The 20,963-nt window shown below is 47.6% G+C and overlaps 1 protein-coding gene across 3 annotated transcripts in view; it reads left to right on the top strand.

Annotated features, from left to right (window-relative positions):
- Nucleotides 1-20,133, top strand: part of LOC142557146 (prolyl 4-hydroxylase subunit alpha-2-like) — a 46,658-nt gene extending 26,525 nt beyond the window's left edge. Inside the window, exons 6-13 of one of the 3 annotated variants that reach the window (XM_075668798.1) lie at nt 3,288-3,376; nt 3,778-3,948; nt 11,045-11,221; nt 11,955-12,029; nt 14,714-14,776; nt 16,776-16,844; nt 19,028-19,124; nt 19,901-20,133. In XM_075668798.1, coding sequence (XP_075524913.1) covers nt 3,288-3,376; nt 3,778-3,948; nt 11,045-11,221; nt 11,955-12,029; nt 14,714-14,776; nt 16,776-16,844; nt 19,028-19,124; nt 19,901-20,094 — 935 coding nt within the window. In that variant the 3' untranslated portion in view covers nt 20,095-20,133. Of the gene's footprint in view, nt 1-3,287; nt 3,377-3,777; nt 3,949-11,044; nt 11,222-11,949; nt 12,030-14,713; nt 14,777-16,775; nt 16,846-19,027; nt 19,125-19,900 lie in introns of those variants that run through there. The other 2 variants (XM_075668799.1, XR_012822728.1) reach the window with 2 other exon arrangements.
- The last annotated feature ends 830 nt before the right edge of the window (nt 20,134-20,963 follow it).

Genomic DNA, 20,963 nt, shown 5'->3' with positions numbered 1-20,963 from the left:
TGACGTTCCACCCTATCGCCTTAATTCAACGGCGGTGATGTAGGAAACCGTGGAAAATAATTCGAATTGCAAAGAAGTATACGGGGTGTTTCACTTAGTTTGAGCCAGACTTCAAGATGTGCAAATGCTACATAGCTGGAGAGAACCAAGGTAATGTTGTTTGCCGTCGCTTGGAGATACTCCGATATTTTTGCGTTCCCCCTGATTAGATAATTAGTGTTAATGAATTCCTCAATTATTATAATTAGTTGAAAATTCTCAACGATAAAATTGTAGAGCAGCATGAGAAACTCCCGATACAACTTTCTGTCGCTCAACACGTGCTCCATGTAAGTGCTTTTCTGAGCGTGAAGAAGCCCGCGATTACACGCAATATGCCTCGAGCGGCCGATCGCGCAGCGATATATATTGCTTTACGTCTTAAAAAGCTTTACGTCTCGTCCACGTTAGTCCTTACCAAAATGATTTAAGACTGTCTATATAAGTCTATAGACTTTTTATAGACGACCTTGCCTTTCTATAGATTTGGGCTTTTGTTGACACAAAGTCTATAGGCTGTCTATAGACGAAAGTCAATAAGGTTTCAATTTATTTTTGCCTATGCGCAGTTTATAGACGGTCTATAGAAAAAAGTCGAGATGAGAGATGACGTTTGTTTCTGTTTTGTCTACTTCCTCTGTATAGACACCTATAGACGAAAGTCAATACTGTCTCTATTTATTTTTGTCAATTATTGGTCTATAGACATTCTGTAGACGAATGTCGATCAAGTTTCTATTTCTTGTCTGCTCTCAGTCTATAGACGGTCCATAGAAAAAGTCGATAAGGTGTTTGTTTCCTTTTTGTCTACTGCCTCTCTATAGACTACTCCGTGAAGACGTAAAGTCTTCACGGCGTGACCTCAGACAACCGCGTTCAACCGTGGTTGCTAAGGCGCTGTGCGTTTATTTCACTCAAAGGGGACCACTCAAAAATGTTCCTGAAAAGTCTCGGACACCAGCATACGAAAATCTTGCCAAGAGCCAAGATACTGCACTACGAGAGCAGACCCGGCCTCTACTACGGCCCCTGTTGCTCCCCGGGAAAATCAGCGATATTTTTTTATGAGGGTAGAGCGTCGTAAGGCGCAGCAAAGTTATAATCCGACATGACGGACTCACCATCAGCTTCGCACGCGCGAGAAAGACTGTCCGACGTACCTTTAAAGGGACACTAAAGCGAAACAATAAATCAGTTTAGACTAATGAAGCATTGTTTGAGAACCCTGCAGGCGGTCATTTAAAAAAAATAGTTCGATTATAAGATGAGAAAATGAAGGTCCAAGTATCAGTATTTGAATTTCGCGCCGAAACCCCAGCGCTTGTACGTCAGCGTGACGTCAGGGATTCCAAAGTATGTTTTCGCATTTGGGCTGCGTTGGCTGAATAAAGGTTCCCAAAACTTCCCATGTTTAATATTTGGTTCCCTTAGTACACAATGTAGTCAATATGTACCGCTATATATAATTAGTAGGCCCTAGAAGATGCCTTCAAAATCCAAGACGTCATAGCCCCCAGGTGCGGGAACTTAAGTAGGCGCCGCCACCCGTATTTCGTTCTTGCGCTTTTTCTGGCTTACCAAACGTCTTATCATTGTAAGAGTGGTGTTTTCGGTGTTGTAGAACGGTAATTTATTGATGCAGAAGAAATCATTTTTCACTTTAGTGTCCCTTTAAACACAGCGATCACCAAATGGGGCGTCAGCGCCCGCTGCTTCACCGGTTTCGCCGCGCCGGCAGCCAGCGTCCGAGCGTAAACAAGCTCGATCCCACTCCGTAATGCCGTCACGCCTAGGGACAAACGCGTACAACACGCGCAAAAAAAAGCTTCTCTTTCGTAGTGCCTAGGCAGCGTCAGATATTCAAGCAGCAAAAGCACCCAGATTTTCTCTCTCGCACCAGCTCTTACTCGCGCCTGTGCAGAAACGTCGAGCGCCTCGAGAAATGCCACGCCCCGCCGTAGTTAGTAGCAATTGCTAAAATGCTACCACACCCAACAGCTGCGTGGTTCAAATGCAGTTCCAGGTGGCTGTTTGAGACGTTGCGTAATACAGCACTGCTTCTGGGATCGGTCCACGAAAAAGTGTCAAATACCCCGCAGGCAAAACCGGTTTAAATTTACCAAGAATGCCTCGCATTAAAACGCGGAAACAACATATCTGGAAAAAAGCAACACTGACCCAACGACTTATACCTTTCTCGGGCCGGTTTGGTGCAGCGATTCTGACGCAATCTACTAATTTCACTGCACAGCGCAGGGCAGAGCGTTCTTTCACTTGAGATGCCTCATCGATAAGTTGCAATCAAAGATAGCAGTCCAAGTATTAGAACGCAGCACGTCGATGACTAACCTCACAGATTTCTGTACCCCAATTCCGTTGTCACGCGCATCGCATAATCGAAGATCACTTGTGTAAGAAACGGTACTTTTCAAGCAGCAGGGCGTCCCCGCCTAGAATGACTGGTGGCTCAAAGGCCGGATGAATGCTCAATGGAATTAACGATAGATATTATACTCAATTCGGAACGCTTAAAAATAAAGATAAAATGGTCAATAGAATAATGACAAGTTCGGTGCCGCCCATCTTCGAGAAGAAGGTTCGCACAATATCCACCCTATTCATAGTGTCACTGACTTACAAATCCAGTCATAAGTCCATTCACAGGAGTGAATCTGGCGCGTGAAGCGTAGAAATATTTGTTCTTCGATATAACTTCGAAGGCTCTCACGTCACGATGCTACGCAGTGGAAGGCGCAGGGAGGAATAGTGATGGTAGTTATCCCATAGGAGGGTTACACAAATAACAACATAGGTCATGTGCACAAACCTAGAAAGAGAACATGCGGCTTACAACACAATACCGACGTCAGCACTGTGATTAAGCAACGGGCAAGCAAACAAACCTTTAAAAATTTAGTTGGGTTATTGAGAACCATCGAAATTGTATAAGAAAATGGTCCTCACAACATATGTCACATGCATGCGATACGAAAGTATTAAAAATCATTGAGGTTCCCAATAGGTTGACTATAACAGAGTGCTATGCAAAGTATCAAACAGCAATTTAGTGAGTGACTATGCGAAGTAAAAAAAGATAAGAAGAAGAAGAACCGCGGTAAATAACGAAAAAGAAACATGAATGTTACGCGGTCCAAATAAAGTCTTCGGTTCTGCTTTGAACCTATGCCATTCGCGTTGCTTCGGTTGCGGCGCGCATGCATTTGCGCAATAAACAACCTTCGTTGCAGTCCTGCCGAAGGTGCCCAGCGTTGATATGCCCTTCGCCGAAGGATACCTGGAGGCGTACAACGACCTCTGCCGCGGAGAAAAAATCCGGGTGAGTCGCTTGAAACCCTTCTTGTTGTGGTAAAAAAAAAGCACAATAGACGACGAGCATAGGACCACGCATGACAAGTGTTGTACTGTGTTTTATACAGCAGATGCATATAATAAGATTACATGGGGCAGAGTTAGTCTTGCCCTTACAAAGGCCGTTTGTGAAATTTCGTTGCCTTTCTGATTACATTTCGTAAAAAAAAATAAAAAAATGCAAATGATTACCATGAGTAACTTTCAGAAAGGTTTCTAGTCGTATGCTATCCAACCACGATAAACAAAATTCTACAGCCTACTTACAGCCAGAGCCTATTGATCACTAACAGCTTGCGTTACATGAATGCATGCAACAGAGCTTATACTTTACGTATTGTATATACGTTATCCCGACCCTGTGCGCAGAATGCCACAGAAGAGAAGGACCTGCTCTGTTACCTCAGTGTTCCGCACCCGTATTTCCGAATTGGCCCGGTTAAAATGGAGGTCATGAGCCTAGACCCTTACATCGTCCAATTCTACGACGTCATCTGGCCACAGGAGATACAAGTAATGCGCAGCATCGGAGAGCCCACGGTGAGCCTGTTTCTGATATTCTGCAGAGTTCGCCTCACGCCGGTGTATGAACAACTGTGTCGTTCTCACAATAAAGACCAGAGGAGGCAAACTTTTTGCCACTAGGCGTTCTCACCACGACATGGCATCGGCCGTCTGTTCACCGCATTACTGAAAGAAACTTTGTCATTGCTGTGCCATGCACATAGTTTTGTCGCTACAAGCAGATTCTACGCCGGCTCTAGCATCGTGGCCCGCTGCCCATGCTTGTGTCGCCAATGTGTAAGCGTAACCTACCAAACCTCATCAGTCCATGCGTTGTTTTGAGCAGCTTTCCTAAATCATAAAGAAAGAGTACGTTCCGAAGTTGCCTTACTTACTTCACGACTGGTACCCTTCATAGAAAGGATTAGAAAGCCTAGCAGGCGACCCTGCTTATACATCAGTGAGTTGAACCGGCATAAGCATTCCTACTCGCTGTTTGCTTTTATGTTTTCTGAAATTATTACTCCTCGGGACGGCTTCCAGCCGTTCAACTTAAGCCCATTATTCAAGTAATTTCGCAAACCAAAGGGACGGTTTGTATACCCTCATTCTCAAACTAGCAGAAGCAATCAGAACGAGTACTCAAGCATGACTCCGGCGTTATTGGTGAGTGATTATTTAGGATACAATTTTCCGGCTTTGTTTTCCTCTGCAAATGAAAAAAATCAGCTCTCTGTTACTGGTCTATGATAAATAGCTCCATCTTCCTGTTCTCATAATCCATCCAATTCTGAAAGACACATAAAAACCTAGCGCAGGCGCAACTTACAGAGATAGGATTAGGGGTCAGTGTCACAGAAAATCCGGTGTCGGGGTCCGGCATCGAACGTCCTGTGAGCGAAACTTGTACGTATTCTATATGCAACTAAAGTTCTTCTGTCGCTAAAGTTGCTCATACATTGTCTTATATACTTTATAAAGTTATTCCTCAGAATTCTGAGAATGACAACCCATAACAAATTTCATGACACAAACCATCGACAGCGTATGCCTTTTATGTCAAACCTTCTCAGACTGAAATATCAAGAGTATGAAAAAATAAGAAAAGGTCGTCTAACGCAAGTGGCCGCGTTTCTACCAGGAAGCTCGCCTTGGTGGATAGAGTTCGCCGCCAGCATTTCCCGGTAAACATTACGGTTGCATAAGCTTCAGCTGCCGGGATGCATGAGAAGCAGCCAGGAATCTTTCCATGCTGTCGCGTTTCACTGTTAAAGGCGAAGCTTAAGCGTCCTCCAAATTTTATGCGCAGTCTTAACTGCCCAGCTCGTGGAATCGGCTGTGTCTAATTGCAGCCGCGAAGCGAGCGAAGGAGGAAGGCACCTGGAGGTGAACACATTCGTGTGCCGGGGAAGGTACGAAGAAGCGCGCTGAGCGCGCGGAAATGTAACCCTATCTAGAGGTATGTGTAGGCAGCGTAGACCGAAGCGGGGATGGAGAAAGGAGGCGAAACGTCGCGGAAGAGGAAGATAGACGGAGGCGCGCTGGGTTTACCTCCTCTGACAGTTGCTACAGGTTTCCCTTGCGATGCATACGTACCGGGCCAGTCCTTTGATAACATCCTCCTCGTTTGCCGTGCACTGTAAGGGGAGTGACAGCGTGCGACGGTGAGCCACCGATAGCAGCTCAATCTCACGTGCGCAAGCGGATGAAACGCGCCGTATTCCGTCGCGCTCGTGACACCGGAGAAGGGGAAGGAGTGGGAGCCTTGTACTTCGGCTGCGCGAGGCCACGTGGGCTTTATCGTGAAAGCTGCCTCCTTTGCGGGCATTCTAGGTAAGCGATTTGCTCTTGAGGGCCCAGTCTAGGTGGGCCGACGGCTCGTAGCTTTGCATGCGCTGTGTGGTCACCCCTCAGCTTGCGTTGAAGTGATAGATAGCACGAATGTCACTTCGGTCGCTGCTGCTGCCGCGATTCCTCAAGCCAGCTATTTGGCAGCAAGTGTCCGGGGTCATCGAGTGCGAAGTGTGAAGGCACCATGCAAGGCAATTTATATTGTAAGTGAATCTTTACAACTGGGCCTTCTACTCCGGCGGCTGCTGCGTATGGTGAGGCAGCGCGAGCCCTGTCTTGAATGCGATCTGCGAGGCCGACAGTGTAGGCGTCTTGGTGCAAGCGTTGTGTGCGCTTAGCATTCATATGCTTGCGCGTCACCCGCGTTCACGAACTTAAAAGTCGCTGTGACTTTTTCAAACATTTTAATCGGTCTCAGTTGCATAACCTCGCGTCGAGTTGGTAACACCATAATCAGTGGTGTTGGAAGATGAACGCAACTTCCAAGGAATAGCGGGTCTGCTTGCCTATCTCGCTCAACACGACGACTTCATCTGCAAGGAAACCGCATTCACCGCAGCGCAATCATCTGTAAACAGGTACAGGCCGTTTGCGCACGATTGTGATTTAGAAGACAGGTCATAGCCGTGTTCTTCAAGTAGGCCTACTCGGCTCTTTTCTCTTTCCATCGGACGCCTAGTTAATCTCTGTGCGTTTATGGGGCGGGATCCCGCTGGACTCGCGCGAGCACAGACGCCGCAGAGCAATGGTAGGATCCCGCATTTGAAGGCGTTATAGCGTCGCGTTCAGGCGTCCATTGTGCCCGGTTAAATTGGAACGATGGGCGCCCTAAGGTTAAGAGAAGCCGACCATTGTGTTTGCGAAAGCTCTCCCAACGTCGTCGTCACCGGCGTCCGATGAGAAGCCCATCGAAAGCTCACGATGCTAGCGATCGGTGGGCGACCACGTCCTCGGCGTCGCGTTATTCCCAAGGCTGCCATCCACCGCGAGAGCATCACGCGTCGTCAACAACGTAGATGGCACGTCGCTGACCGGGGGCCAGTTTTTTTTCAGGACGTATCCAAAATAACGGTCCGGTAAAATGGGATCACCGCTATCTTTGAGGAACGATCGCCTACGCAGGCCCACACACTGGCACGCGCTACGAAAACAGAAACGTGCGCGCATTGTGGCACGAAGTAATGAGCAAGCCTCTAAAAATCGCCGGCGAACTGGGACGCCTGGTGCCAGGCTCTTCTTTAAACGCTGTTAACTCCTTCGAGAAACTAGCAGTGACTGGAAATAACTGGCAATACAGGGATAAGGTTACGTGGTTTTCAAATTTTATGGCCGCTGAGTTCAACGCTAGAGTTTCGCTGTACTTCAGAGCCATTGTGGATGCATGACCACTTTCTACGTTTTAGAGCGCAGCTCGTAGGCGTCCGTTGCTGCGTTCACCGTCGGCGTCCCTCGGCGTCAGTGGTGTCCCCTAGCGTAATCCAGCGAAGAGTACAGCGGTGAAAGACGGCGAAAGTCAAGGGTGTCCGAGGAGGAAAGCGGAGGAGGAGGGCATGCCGAAAGCACGCCAAAAGCGTCGTGCCGCACAAGACGAACTCTGCGGCGACAACAACACCGCAAGCAGCAGCTCAAACACTGAATAAGGGACGCGCCGGTAAGACAGCATCTTCAATGACAGTGGCCGTGCGTGAAAAGGTAGCAGGTTGTTCGGCAACAGAAGAGAGGATGAAAAGCTCGTAGTTACGGCAGTGAATAGTGGCACCGCACTGGTGTGGGAAATCTAGGCCAAGAAATACGCTGGGAGCGGATTTAGCAAGCACTGAGAATTCGCCTTGATACACGTCACCGTAAAAATAAACGTTCGCGGTGCACACGCCAATAGGATGGAGCAACTAACTCTCCACTCCCAACGGGAAATGTATTAACGTTAGCTCAGGGAAACATCACTTTACTGCCAAGTCGCGTTTTGAAATTCAAGCTCATAACGGCCACACTCCCTCCTGTTCCGACAAGTGACTGGCGCAGGCATAGGGGCGGGTAGCTGCAGATGACTGACGTGGTGACTGACAGCGGCGGTTTCGTGAGGCGTCGTCGGGGTGATAGAGACCTGCGCTGGCCTGAAGGCGTCGTCGTCAAGCTGCGTACAAAAGCTGGTGATTCGCTATCGTAATTCGCTTGGTAGCTCGTCCACTATCAGAGTCAGAGGCTCAGCGTGTCCCATCACCGCGCCCATTGCTACGCCACCAAATAGCACGCGGTCACTCACAGGACGGTAGTGATGGGCGACGGAAATGAGGATGAAATCGGATGCCGCGGCCGCGAATGAAACATTGTAAGCAGACGGGGCACTTACAGGGAGTACTGAAATGTTCAGCGGAAGGATTACTGGCATGGCGGTTCCACTCTTCAGAACTGGACTGAGTCAGCGTCTGTGATCCGGACTGAGTGACCTAACGATATACCCAGTAGACTTTCTCTTCTTCTTTTAATCTTTCCTTCCCCTTTTCCCTTTCCCCAGTGTAGGGTAGCCAACCGGGCTCAGTCCTGGTTAACCTCCCTACCTTTCCTTTATCATTTGCTCTCTCTCTCTCCAGAAACTGCAGGTGCTCTCCGTGAGTAATTTCCATGGAACTGGTAACTGGGATGCGCGTTCATAGAAACGTTTGGCCTTCTTGGACGCAGCGAAAAGTTATAGGCATGTATAAAGGAGGTGGTGGTGGATGTCTCACAAAAGTCACCGGAAGAAAATGGCTCTTCAACCGCCTCACGCCATTCGAGCTCTTCGCGCACCACTTGCCGGATCACTGACGCGAAGTCCGATGGAGCTGGGAACGCGTCAACACTGGTGGTGTTAGTTACGTGGGCCCAACTTCGGTGTGAAATGCCGAGCTTTCAGCGCTTAAATGTGCGGCAGTGCTGAATGACGTCACTTACGGAGTGCAGACTCTTTTCCGATAAGGAACTGGTACACGACCTCGGCGATCTCTTTTAGAAGATGATCAGCTTTGTCCGCTTTTGCCATCTGAGGACACTGGGCCTTGAGCAACTAGAGCACTTCCTCGTTGTATATGCGTCGTGCATGCAGGCTTCGCCTGGAACTTGAGCTCGCTGCATTATCGTTTCCTCTGTAGGCTTCTTTATAGCTGCCGGCTCTCCAAAGCACTTCTTGATTTCGTCTGTGAACTTGTCCCACATTGTCAAGCTTTCCTCCTGGTGTTCAAGCCACAAAAACGAGGACCTCTTGAGGAAGAAGACAACGTTGTTAAGCTGCTCGGTGGCATACCATCCAATGAACCGACTTGCTCATTTGTAGAAGCTGAGCCATCCACACAGGCCTTCTCCAGCCTTTCCGGCGAAGGTGCATGGCTCGATGTTGGGCTGCCATCAGACGCTGGAAGAAGGTTCAGGGTTGTTGCCGCCGGGCGCCATCTCTGATGGCAGAACGGTAATTCTTCGACTTCGGCTAATCTCAATGGATTGCGCCTCTGCGGTCGGCTAGTTGTCCTTCTTTTGTGGGCGCCGGTCTTTTACCCAATGCCTCCATCAAAACTGCTACGAACGGGTGCGTTTAGTTAAAAATAAATCGAGGATAAGCGGAGAAGGGTTGCCGCGCACTCACCAAGCGGCTCCAAAGACAAACGCACTTCGCCATCCTCTTCTTCTCCGTTGCTGTAGCTTTAGCGAAACAACATTGTCACGCGTCGTGAATGTGAAGAACGAGACCGCGGCACAGTGTAGAGCCACGAAACTATTTGCAGGGCCGAACTTGTGCCACAAACACAAGTGGCGCTCAGTCAGAACGACAAAGACAAGCGCATGCGTGGATCGTGGAAATCTGGTCCAGGCTCACCGTAGATTCTAATGCACAACATTATTCGCGTCGACCTTGTAATCCGATTACACGATATTCGGCGACAAACAAACAACAGATGGAATCGGCAGCAACAATCGAGAATGTTTCGATAAATACGGGCGCTCCTTACGCCGAGCGGTAAAGCTAAAAGTTGGTGGTATATGCTGAAGAGCGGACACAAGAAAAAGGATAAACGATGTACGCTTGTCAGTATAGTAAACATGTCTTCGTAAGATGACAGCATTAGCTGCGGTAGCGCTGCGTTAGCAGCGCAACAAGCAAGTATAAGGTGACATATAGGAATACGCTGAAAGGCAAGGATAGAGAAAGCAGAGCATAACCTTTCTTCATATTTCGCAAAAACAAATAGAGCAATCGCCCTCCTCCCTCCCCCTCGCAATCCCCGTCAGTTCGCACTGCTTAGCGCACATGACCAAGAAGACCAGAGCGCGAACGAATGTCGTTCCCATTTGTAGATTTCAATCATCCAAAATTACACTTCGTGTGCAAAAAAATGATAAGTAAGAATTTGCTCACAGACACGATTAATAAAGAGCTCCAATGAGGATGAGGAATTCATTCATTTCATCAACGACAGTTGCACAAGGATCATCTACAGCCTTTCTCAAGCTCCTAATTTCAACTACGAACCTCATTGCATCATAACACTTCGCCAGAATATATTTCTTAGCAAACATAGCAAGCACTAAATCTTATCTTAATGTCTCGAATATAGGAAAGCAATGTTGAAGAAAGCTGGGAGCCCTTCGCAGATGTATCGTATGCCAATTGAAGCAACTTTTACATCAATGACCGCTCCGCTCTACGAATTCTCACACTCTTCGGAAGTACTAGTGTCTGCTTGTAGACGGTTCTTAAAGTGAATCGTGACTGACGCCCTGACATAACCATTGCGGACATTGTCAATTTCTGTACTAGCGGCATATTGAGCCAATCGGAGAAGCCATGGCATGCCTCTGTGCCAATCAGAACTGAGCAAATAAACAATTTGACAATATGGCTGAATTTGACCAAGTATACAACAGTGCCCCTGGTCATATGGCCACTTTGGGTGCCCCACTCAGGCGGCGTTGCCTGGACAAAACCATCAGCATTCACGGCCACAGCCGTACAAGCCCATAGCCGGCCTCCAACGTGAAGGCTGCATAGTACAGAACGAAGTGTCAAAAGAAAATAACTGATTACTGGTTCAAAAAATGAGCCTATAGGAGTTGTATTTTTGTAGGATTTATACGGAAGGTAGTCTTTTTTGATATAATCATGTACGCTTAGAGGCAAATTCCAGGACTTGCGTTTTTGTTGCACTCACATTCGATACCGACCACGCTGCCTCACCCCGGGCATTCCCCACGGCATGATGACTGTTGCACTTTTCCACAGCGCTGTGAAATCGCGTTTCTCCCTGCGCAGCTGGCCCGTGCCACAGTCCTCGAGTGGACCGAAAGAAAGGTGGACCCCGGCCGCATCAGTCAAGTGGCGTGGTTAAATCCAGACACCGACCCGCTGCTGGAGAGGGTCAACCAACGGGTGGCCATGCTCACCGGACTGTCCACAGACTACGAGCGCGGAGACTCCGAGATAATACAGGTGATTATTCACTGGAAAAAAAAATCAAAAAGAGAAACACTGTCATGTGTAGGTGCGAATCCAAGCAAACTCGTACATCAAAGGCAGCCAGTCTGTACGTGTAAGAAAGTTGTCATACCCTTCGGAAGTCCAAGAAGGCTGGTTTGCGCAGGTTACGCATACCCACGACTTTAAACGCTTAACAATTATGGTGCTTGTCCCGGGTATATCCGAGCTTAGTACATCTATTCACACACCGATATATCCGAGGCGTCTTGCTGTGGGCTGTAGCGGCTGTATACAGTGTGTCCCAACTAGAAGACCGCGGATAACGTGATATTTCCACGCGATTGACCGCTCAAGACATTTTGCGCTTATTCCCGTGTTTCTTTCACACTCGGAAAAACACGTTTATATAGGCTTACTGAGCAGAAAAAAGCTGTACCGGGAGCTTTCCACATTGCTCTGCAATTTTTCCATGAAATCTTTCGCCTACCTAAAGTATTTGAGCAGTTGATCGAATAATTAAGGCTAATTATATGCTCAGACATAATGCAAAATAATCTCAGTATCTCCAAACGACGGCAAATAAAGTTGCCTTCGTTCGGCCCACGCGGCATTCGCTTATTTTTAAATCTTGGCACATGGCAGTTGGGACATCTTTTATATCCCTTCGAGCTTCGCATGCTACATGCTCAGCGTTCTCAATCTCACCTTTCTTTTGTTTTCCCTGCATTCTGCTCGCGAAGAGCAGTACAACTCATACGGACCCGGGGGTCACTACGAAACGCACCACGACTATCTGCTGCAGGGACTCACGGAGGAGGAGGTAAGTTGAGCATCACCACGCAGGCGCCACATGTGAGTGTTCTGAATGATGAATGCAGTAGACCTCAGTTGGCATCGGAAGTTGGCATCGCTCGTGGCGTTGCTCCGCCTATCGGGCCAGCTCTCCTCTCTTGTCTACATTTCTCGCGAAATCACGCCACTCTGCGCGCAACCGGGCTGCTCAGACGCGCGCGCTCCGCAGCAATACTAAACAATCGCGATGTCTCGTTGCATTACCGCTGCCGAAGTCGTGTTGAAAGAAGTTCATAATGAACTTCACCAATTTGGCCGTGAGGTCGAATCGGCCACTTTTACCGGCTTTTACTAAAATAAACATGCCCTATAAGGCTTGCCAACTGAACTGTTCTCATCAACCGCTGGTACCGGCCACTGCTCAGTTCTTGCGTGTTTTTAAAAGTATGTCACCTTTATCGCTGCCTTCCGTGCACTTGCTTTTCTCAGCTTGGGCTTCCTGGGGCTCTCAGACGGACTTGCGAGCCAGACGTCTGGCGATACGCAAAAGATGTGCGCATTCTCACTGCACTGCAAGAACGCACTGGAGACACGTACGACACACCGACCCATTTCCGATCCATTTGGAGTTTATGAGCACAAACACATTCTCGCTTGAGGAATCGTCGTGCTATATTGAACAAAATTCGGGTGGCCGCGCATCACTACGACAGCGCGCCGGCGAGGAGGCAGAATATCATTTCTGACTCCGCGTTTAGATTCATTGACTGCGGCCTGAGGTGCCTTCTTACCACGGTAAGTGAAGCTTCACGGAACCATCGTTTTGCGATAGCCGGCGCACGGTGCAGAACAGTGGGCGCTTCCTCCATGAACGGCTCCGAGCTGCCAAGAGGGTCGACCGCAGGTAGACGCACTGCTTGCGCTGCTTGCGCTGCTTGCGCTTTGACATTTCTTTGAAGTTCTCAAGAAGGACCGGATGGTAAATTCTAGCTAACAAATTTAGTTAGTGAACTTCAGCTTCTCGGCAAGATTATGCTGCAAATCGGAATGGCTATGGCAAGCGCAACGTCCGCAGACGAAGCGGATCGTTCGGGTAAGTCCGCGTTACCTTTGCAGGTGGAAACATTGGTTCTGCGGCTATTCCACTTTGATTTGCACGTCTGACAGTGCACGTCATGAACTAGTAAAAGCCTTGCAGTACGCGATATACTTTACCTTCGCGTTTTACCTATACTTTACCTATATACTTTACCTCCGCGATATACTTTACCTCCACGCCCGCACTTTGAAAACAGGCGGCATGCCGTATGTTTGAGTAAGCGTAGCGCACGTGCGCGGATGCGCAGATGTGTCCGTTTTTTTGTCTCGGGACGGCGGAAGAATGAATTAACATTAGTTCAACCGTTTCGGATCTACTGTGCAATGTATGCATATTTTTCAACAAATATCGCCGCTCTTGCCATCTGGCCAGCAGTTACGATAAGCAACACAAACCAGCTTTCACACGTAAAGGTTTCGAATAGTTGATGAAAGGCATTGCGAAATTTCGTGGCCACTGACACTAGTGCACGGAATGAAATCTGTTATGCATGAGTTCGATTGTCATGAGCGTCAGAACTTTGTAGCGGTGCGAACGCTTTCGCGGCAGTTACTTGTGAATCAGGTGCGGAGTTCTATGGCGAGAGCCGCTGTACGAAGCCCACGCAAGGCCTTTGTGTAATCGAGGCCCGTAGACAGATACACACTCATAGAGAGACACGCACAGGTGCACACATAAAGAGACAAAAGGATATGTACGGCTGAATATGCCACAGCGGCACAGCTCTCGACGTACATCGTGTTCGTCGCAAACGGTGCGCTGCAATCTGCTTCGTTTTCGCCGGTTATTTGCACTTCCACATAAGACGCAGTGACACCCCGATGATGTTCTGTACTTGGGTGTTGCGGGAACGGACATATTTACACATTGAACACCTCGTAACAGACGCACGTTTCATGCACGCGAACGCGTCTTGGCAGCTCAGGGAAGATGGCGGCCGGTCGCTGGGTTCCGGAGTATGCGTTCAGCCCATCCTGTTCGAGACTATCGTGTTCTGGCCTAGAGCAACAAGAGCCTGGTGGCGCAAACCACCAGTGGGGACACTCGTAGCATGCATCTTTCCGTCTCCGTGTAAAGACCGTGAGAAACGTACACGTATATATCGTCTGTTGTTTGTTCGCCTTAGAGTGACGTCAGTGTCGCCTAGCGACCTTATCGGCAGTCGCTACTGAGCAGTTTTATGGGAATAGGAAGAGGAGTAACGTGTCTGTCTAGAACGACGACGGGAACGACAGCGAGAATGAGTGCGCCGGCGGCGGGAAGCCGCTACAGCATCGACGAGCCTGGCCCGTCGTGTGCGACGACCGACAAAGACCGGCAGCGTGGTCGTCAAGAACGGCGGCGTGAGCAGAACCGGGAATGTCAGCACCGGCGGCGGCAAAGCAGCGCTGGCGAGACGCAGGCTTTAAGTGCATATATATGGTCGTACACATATATAACTTCGTTATTTTAGAAGAGCGCATAACAGGTTCGCTGGTCGCCCTTCTTCACAGAGTGGAAACGCCGATGAATGTTTTTCATTACGGCACCCGAGACTGCGTCTGCTAGAAGCTAATACGCTTTTGGTGTGCCTTTTTACTAACTTTTCTGTTCTTTCCACTCGATTCACGCAGCTAGAACAATTAGACCAAGAGGATAAGGAGTCCGGAGACCGCATCGCCACCTTCATGTTCTACGTGAGTTTACGGCAGCCACCCTCGCACTGCTCGACGTCCGAGACTCGAGGCGTGAAAATGCGCTGTTCGGTTCAGTTTCTCGCAGTTTTTTCAAAGGTTTTCTTTTTACTTGCTTTTTTTACAGCTTGAAAAAAAAGAAAAGACAACATTCCGTTTTTGACTTCCGCCGCTTCAGATATCTCGCCAGGACAGCGGCAGTCAAACACGACTTAAACGCGGCATGTTTCTTAGGGAAAACACTTAACGGAGAATTTTCTATTCTACGGGAACGTATTACCGTTCGCGCAATATCTGGTTACCAAAGAGAGGTGCATGAGGGAAACAACTCTGGTGGCGACATCTTATGACACGGAATTTAACAGCATGGCGCACACAAACCTAATATTCTGCCCTGGCCCACTGCATTCTATTTTACTGGTGTAAGACATTGGTTGTAGTTACGTGAGCGTTAATGCTCCGTCTCTTTATGGTTTTCCTTCGACAAGTACAATTACCCAATAGAAACACGACTTAAATATATTGTAGTTGGACAAAGCGTCAAGGGTTGTCGCTACCGCATTTCTTCCTGCCGGCCACGGCTCCTGTACCCCGGTAATCCGTTAACGTTAAGAAGTATAGGCTAAGAAGCTTACAAGCTCAGACAATCTGATATAAAATGCATTTCATGCGCGTGTGAAATATTAACATTTATTTCGTAGTTGCCAGTGTTGCTGTCAGCCTTAGTCGAGTTTAGCATTCGTAGTTCGGAAGAATGTTCTGGGGCTCTATAACGTAAAGTTATTCCAAACTTTTCTATTCCAATTCTCTAATCAGCCTACCACGATGGGTCAAAAACTTTATTGGACCACCCCCACTTCACCTGTCTGTCACGCGACGTCACGAAAACCGCGATAGCTCCCCATCTGATATGACGTGTACGCACAGATTATGCATGATTTGACCGTAAAAAGAATAGTTATTTTTTGATTCGACGCCTTCTCGCCATTAGCCCCCGGCTACTGGTCAAAAGTTTTCGGGCTGCATTAGCCTCACCTGTTTGTCACGGGACGTCACGAAACCGCAAAAACTCGCCGCGTCAAATTGACGTGTACGCATTAAAGATGCATTAATAAGCCGAAAAATACTGAATTTCCTTCTGAATAGTCGCAGGCTGCCCCGTTCCGAAAGGAACAAAAGATGGCTGCCGCCGATCGCTCAGGCGCTGGGTACTTGCACCTGCCGGAGAGCATGGGTGCATTTGCGTATAATAAAACTTCTTGCGTGGCCGTGTAACGTTTTCGAACCCTTTCGGAACGTTTACCGCCTCATTCTGCCAACTATTCTTTGCTGAGGGTCAGTTTTAGCGGCATTCTTAACCTTCCGTTGCATGCCGCCGCGATTTTCGAACAGCCACCGCAAGCTAAGTAAGGGAAAGCGGACCAATCGCAGACGCCGGCACCACCCTCTTCATCCGGTTATCGACTTTCAGTGCAGTGGCTCGGCCCTATCGAATCCCTCTCCCCTTGACCGTGCTTCTCGCCTCTTGTTGCTGTTGGAAGATAAACAACAGTACACCTACCTGTGATATATCTATCCCAACTCAACACCAATCCTCCCCTTCCCCCACATATCAACGCTGTTACTACTCTACACAACGGCCTATTCTCCCCTCTTCCCCCATTGATGCTAGGGAGGGTGAAATACGTGTACATGAAAGAAAAAAAAACGCCGCTGATGAAAGCAGTCGCCGCCCGGACGAAGGCAAGTGTCACCTCGTAGAAAGGTTGACTGCAGCGACATTCGTTATCCTACCATTGTTAATCACTTCCTTTGATGACTATTATAATCTCCTATTTCATGCACCGTCTCTGCCAGTAGTCGTAAACAATATTTAATTTCATTTTGCCATTGTAGCTTCTTTTTACTCTTTCACGAAGGTGGTCCTCACATTCTGATGGTCGTTATACCTGTGCTGTCGTAATAAATGGCCTATTTGCTTTATTTTTACTTTCACTGACAGCTTTCAGACGTGAGTTTGGGAGGTGCGACTGCGTTCCCATACGCCAAGGCGGCTGTCCCTCCGCGAAAGGTAAGAGTTTATGGACCAATGTATTTTACGTTGCAAAGAAAAAATAATTGTACGAAATGTTTTGTAAATTTGCGGACTCAAATAACAGAGCCTTCGTAGACCTGGAAATACGTCAAAGGCCTCCGTAAATGAAAGAAAACAGAACGGCTCGAACATGCTCTTCAAAGATATGCGTAATGTAGTATCACATGTGCCATCAGTTATAGTATGTTCGCAAAGATTCTAGTCGGCTTCCCAAACTATTCGTATTGTTTTTGTATTTCTTTCCTTTACATTTGCGTAGTGTGACAGCACAGAGTTTCTTTCATAACGCTACGTACATTTTCTTTTTCGATCACACTCTTAAAAGAATTTTCATCTTGAAGTAATCGCCGCACCTAGCGCTTACTTCTGTCGGCAAAGCGTGAAATTTTATAACACCACCATCGCTTCAATGTGAAATTCCATGTCGCAGTCCGAACGCAACAAAAACGTGCCACCTACCTATCCACATCAAGATCGTTTGGAAGGATCGCTTGGGACCTTGTAGGACATAAGGCGCCTCGCGATGTAAACAGAAGTGAGCTTTATAAGTGGCATTTTGTAAAGTTTTTTACGGCTAGATAAGACACACCCGTGAAGTAAAGCATGACAAAGCTCAAAATTCAGTGTCGGTTAACATACGTGAACCGACTCTGAATGCTGAATGTAATACTCGTGACATGGTGCTTATTTTGTGTTACACCGGTGGTCTTCAAAGGTGTTCGTGGTAGCGATTGTATTATTGCTACCCTTCACTGATAATAATCCTACTGATGATAATCAGCTTAACTTTATGTTACGATGCCTAAGTGTAAAGCGAGTGGCCAAAATAAACTTTACTCAAATACGACGACACGGCTTTGAGCATCCTGTGAGGTTGATTGCCCATTCGTAAGCTCATCGTCTTTCTCGGCAAATACGCAAATTCGTACGGTCGGAAATTATGGAAGTGAGATCGAAGTCAAGAAAACGACTGCGGATATCCTTGGGCCTGCGACACGAAAACAGTCGGCAAGACCTGCCGTCTAAACTGTGAAACGCTACTCGTGGACGCCTCGTCCTGAATCAATAAGAACTATTAAACAAACAAAACAGATTGACGATGCCAATACCGAGGAACCAACTCCATAGAAATTTGAGGAGCTGGTATCTGTGCAAAGTCACAACCGATTTTAGAATGGTAAGGCTCGTTTAACCGACAGCTGACGCACCAGGACGAAACACGGGGTCCTGTCGTTCGCCTGACAAGCGTGCTCACACACCGTGTGAGACGGCGATAACGTGACGAGGCCTTTGGCCTTCAATGTGCCTTTACATTTCCCGGGGTTTCCCCTGTTTAGTTTTATTGTCGCGATCACTGTGTCAGGTTCACAAGATGAACTCCGGCTTCCCAAAGTTCCTACGAGCTTCCGTTACATTTTGCATAGCTATTTTTTCCTGGCGTCTGTGTCGAAGCCTATTACATATCGTGTTACCACTCGTGGTGAATAATAGCAGGCACATGGGTGTCGGGCTTTTCGAAGCCTCTGTCGGGCTGTGCCACGAACGCAGTGGCAGTGGAGTACGGCAAATGCCTTGTGCGTCCTGTAGAATGTCGTATGGGCACGAGGGTGCAGAAACAAAGTAACCAATTGCATAAGTTACATTTACTCAGGAATTAGCAAATTTACATTTGTAATTTTTGTTACAGCACGGAGGCGTACGTGCGTTGAAATTCAGCTAGCGGCTTTCTCTTACTCATATTAAAGTAGTTTCACGTCAAAATTAAGGTGTATTATATAATTTGGGGTGCCGAAACTGCTCAGTGGGTTTCGAGGGAAGTCGTAGTGTGGGGCTCCGGATCATATTTGACCATCTGGGGTTCTTTAACGTGAGCCCACAGCACGGTACGCAAGCTTTCTTTTGTCTCGACCCGGGGATCGAACGTGCGACATCGCGCTCAGCAGCTCGACGCCTTGACCACTTAGATACAGGCATAGTTCGTAGTCTTGAAAGGTCGCTATTTGCTGTCAGATTGAAAATGCACCAACAGACTTCACTTTTACTAACATTTTACTACTGCCTTGCTATGCTTTGTTCACCAAGTAAATCTTCTTGAATCAGCATGAAAGCCAAGCCGAACATTCGAATCACCACTCATGTGTGCGCATCCCTTCCTGCAGGGCTCGGCTGCCTTCTGGTACAACATGCGTGATGACGGCAGCTACGACTTCCGCACCTTGCACGGCGGATGCTCCGTGCTACACGGCACAAAGCAAGGTATGTCTACGCGTGCCGCAATGCATCTCTGAAGCCGTACGGCCCGCGGCCATTCATCAAAAACCTACGGTCCACGGTATCTCAAAAAAGAAACTTTACATTTCCGCATTCTGGGCACGTACGCCAGCGTGGTACTCGGATATTATGTACATGCAACCAGCATAGTGCTGTACAGTATTACTAGTTACACTCGCAAACAAGCTCGGAAATTTAGCTTTTTCTCACGTCCCACGGTCCCCAATCTTCTGACGCCGACGGCAAATGTGTGTCTTCAGAACCAGCTGCGCACTTTATCGTGAACAAGTGAAATGCCAAGAGATAAATTCAATCGCAAACGCAAAATGTGAAAACATTTTTGCTAGGGGAATCCATAAATGACTGCGCATGAATGCCAAGTGTACCACATAATCCACAAGGCTGACCCCCGTTTATTATTTCGCTACCGATTACAGCTAAATACAGCATGAAGGCACGTACACTACTTTATATTCATAGAAGTCAACATAATATGCCCAGTCAGCCACATTGTTATCACATCAAGTGGGGCTGTTTCACTTCTAAAGGCATTTAATATACTGAGCCCCTCGGATACCCTTATATGTTTCGTTAATTAGGTAGCGTGCTGTACTACGATTACTGCTAAATGGGTAATAGTAGCACATCCTGCAACATACGTTTCTGACGGAATGAAATGCATCATTTACTACCTTTAACTATTTGGTTCCGCTTATCAATGATAGCTCACATACTCTGTTGCACTGCCTTTGCTATTGCAGTCGCGAACGTGTGGATTCGATCCAATGCCCAGATGTTCAACCGACCATGCCCGGCGAAGAAAAGAAGACGAAAGCCCGTTGCTCTGAACCTGCGTACTTTATTTCTTGGTCCTCCTACTTACATTTTTCTTATTGTTGTGTCTTTCTCTTTTGCTTTCTTTTTTTCACTGGGAACGACGGGTCGTCCCTGTTAGAATGTATTGTTTTTATTTTTAAATAAAGTGAAAAGAAAATCAACGGATTCTTTATATAACGGAACGCATTCGGTGTGGTAAAGAAAGGGCAAGGCATGGCACATGCCAAAAAAAGAACAAGAACACGACTTTCAGTTTGTCGGAGAGTTAAAGGATGGTCCGTGCAGTCAACTTGCACACCACCTTGAGTGCACACCACCTTGAGGATGTTAGCCCTGCGCCTGAAAGTTGACATGGCTAGCGCTGTAATTAGCACGACTTTTATTGCGATGCGATGAAAGCTTCTTGGCAAATGCGGACGCTACGCCACGTACACACAGCTTAAAAGTCTCTGCGCACATTTTATTTTATTCCTGAGCAAGGAAGTTTAAGCTTGGCCCCTAGACGACTTTGTTTACTATGGCCGAATCAATAGCAGTATGGATGCAAAGGTGAAACAAATACTTCGAAACCTGTAGCGCAACACTTCATTGCTGAGTGAAAGGTGAGTAACTGCGATAGAAATAGAGGGTGGCATGATTTAAGAACGATAGTGGTCGATGAAGCCTTATGGTGTGTGTTGCCTTCGATTCCTTGTGTGAAGGCCTTGTGGCACCTTAGGCTTGTAACATGATTCATACGGCGCAAATATACCAGAGTCAGTAAACTGCGGTACATTTGTGGATTACGGTAACAAAAAGAAAATAAAAGAAGGAAAGAATGAGTATAATTAGCGAATTTAGAAAGCAGAGGAAAGTGCTCACAGGTCAAACTTTATCAGCTACCTGTCCAAAACAAACGGTTTACAACGAAGTCGACGCAGTGGCTTCTATCACCTCTACGCGCGCATAAAAGCGATGAGCGGGAGTAGCTTCAGTACATACAGGTTA

This window comes from Dermacentor variabilis, chromosome 9, assembly GCF_050947875.1.
Source record: "Dermacentor variabilis isolate Ectoservices chromosome 9, ASM5094787v1, whole genome shotgun sequence".
NCBI classification, from domain to species: Eukaryota; Metazoa; Arthropoda; class Arachnida; order Ixodida; family Ixodidae; genus Dermacentor; species Dermacentor variabilis.
The sequence above is the reverse complement of the archived record's forward strand: the minus strand, read 5'-3'. Positions and strand labels throughout refer to the sequence as shown.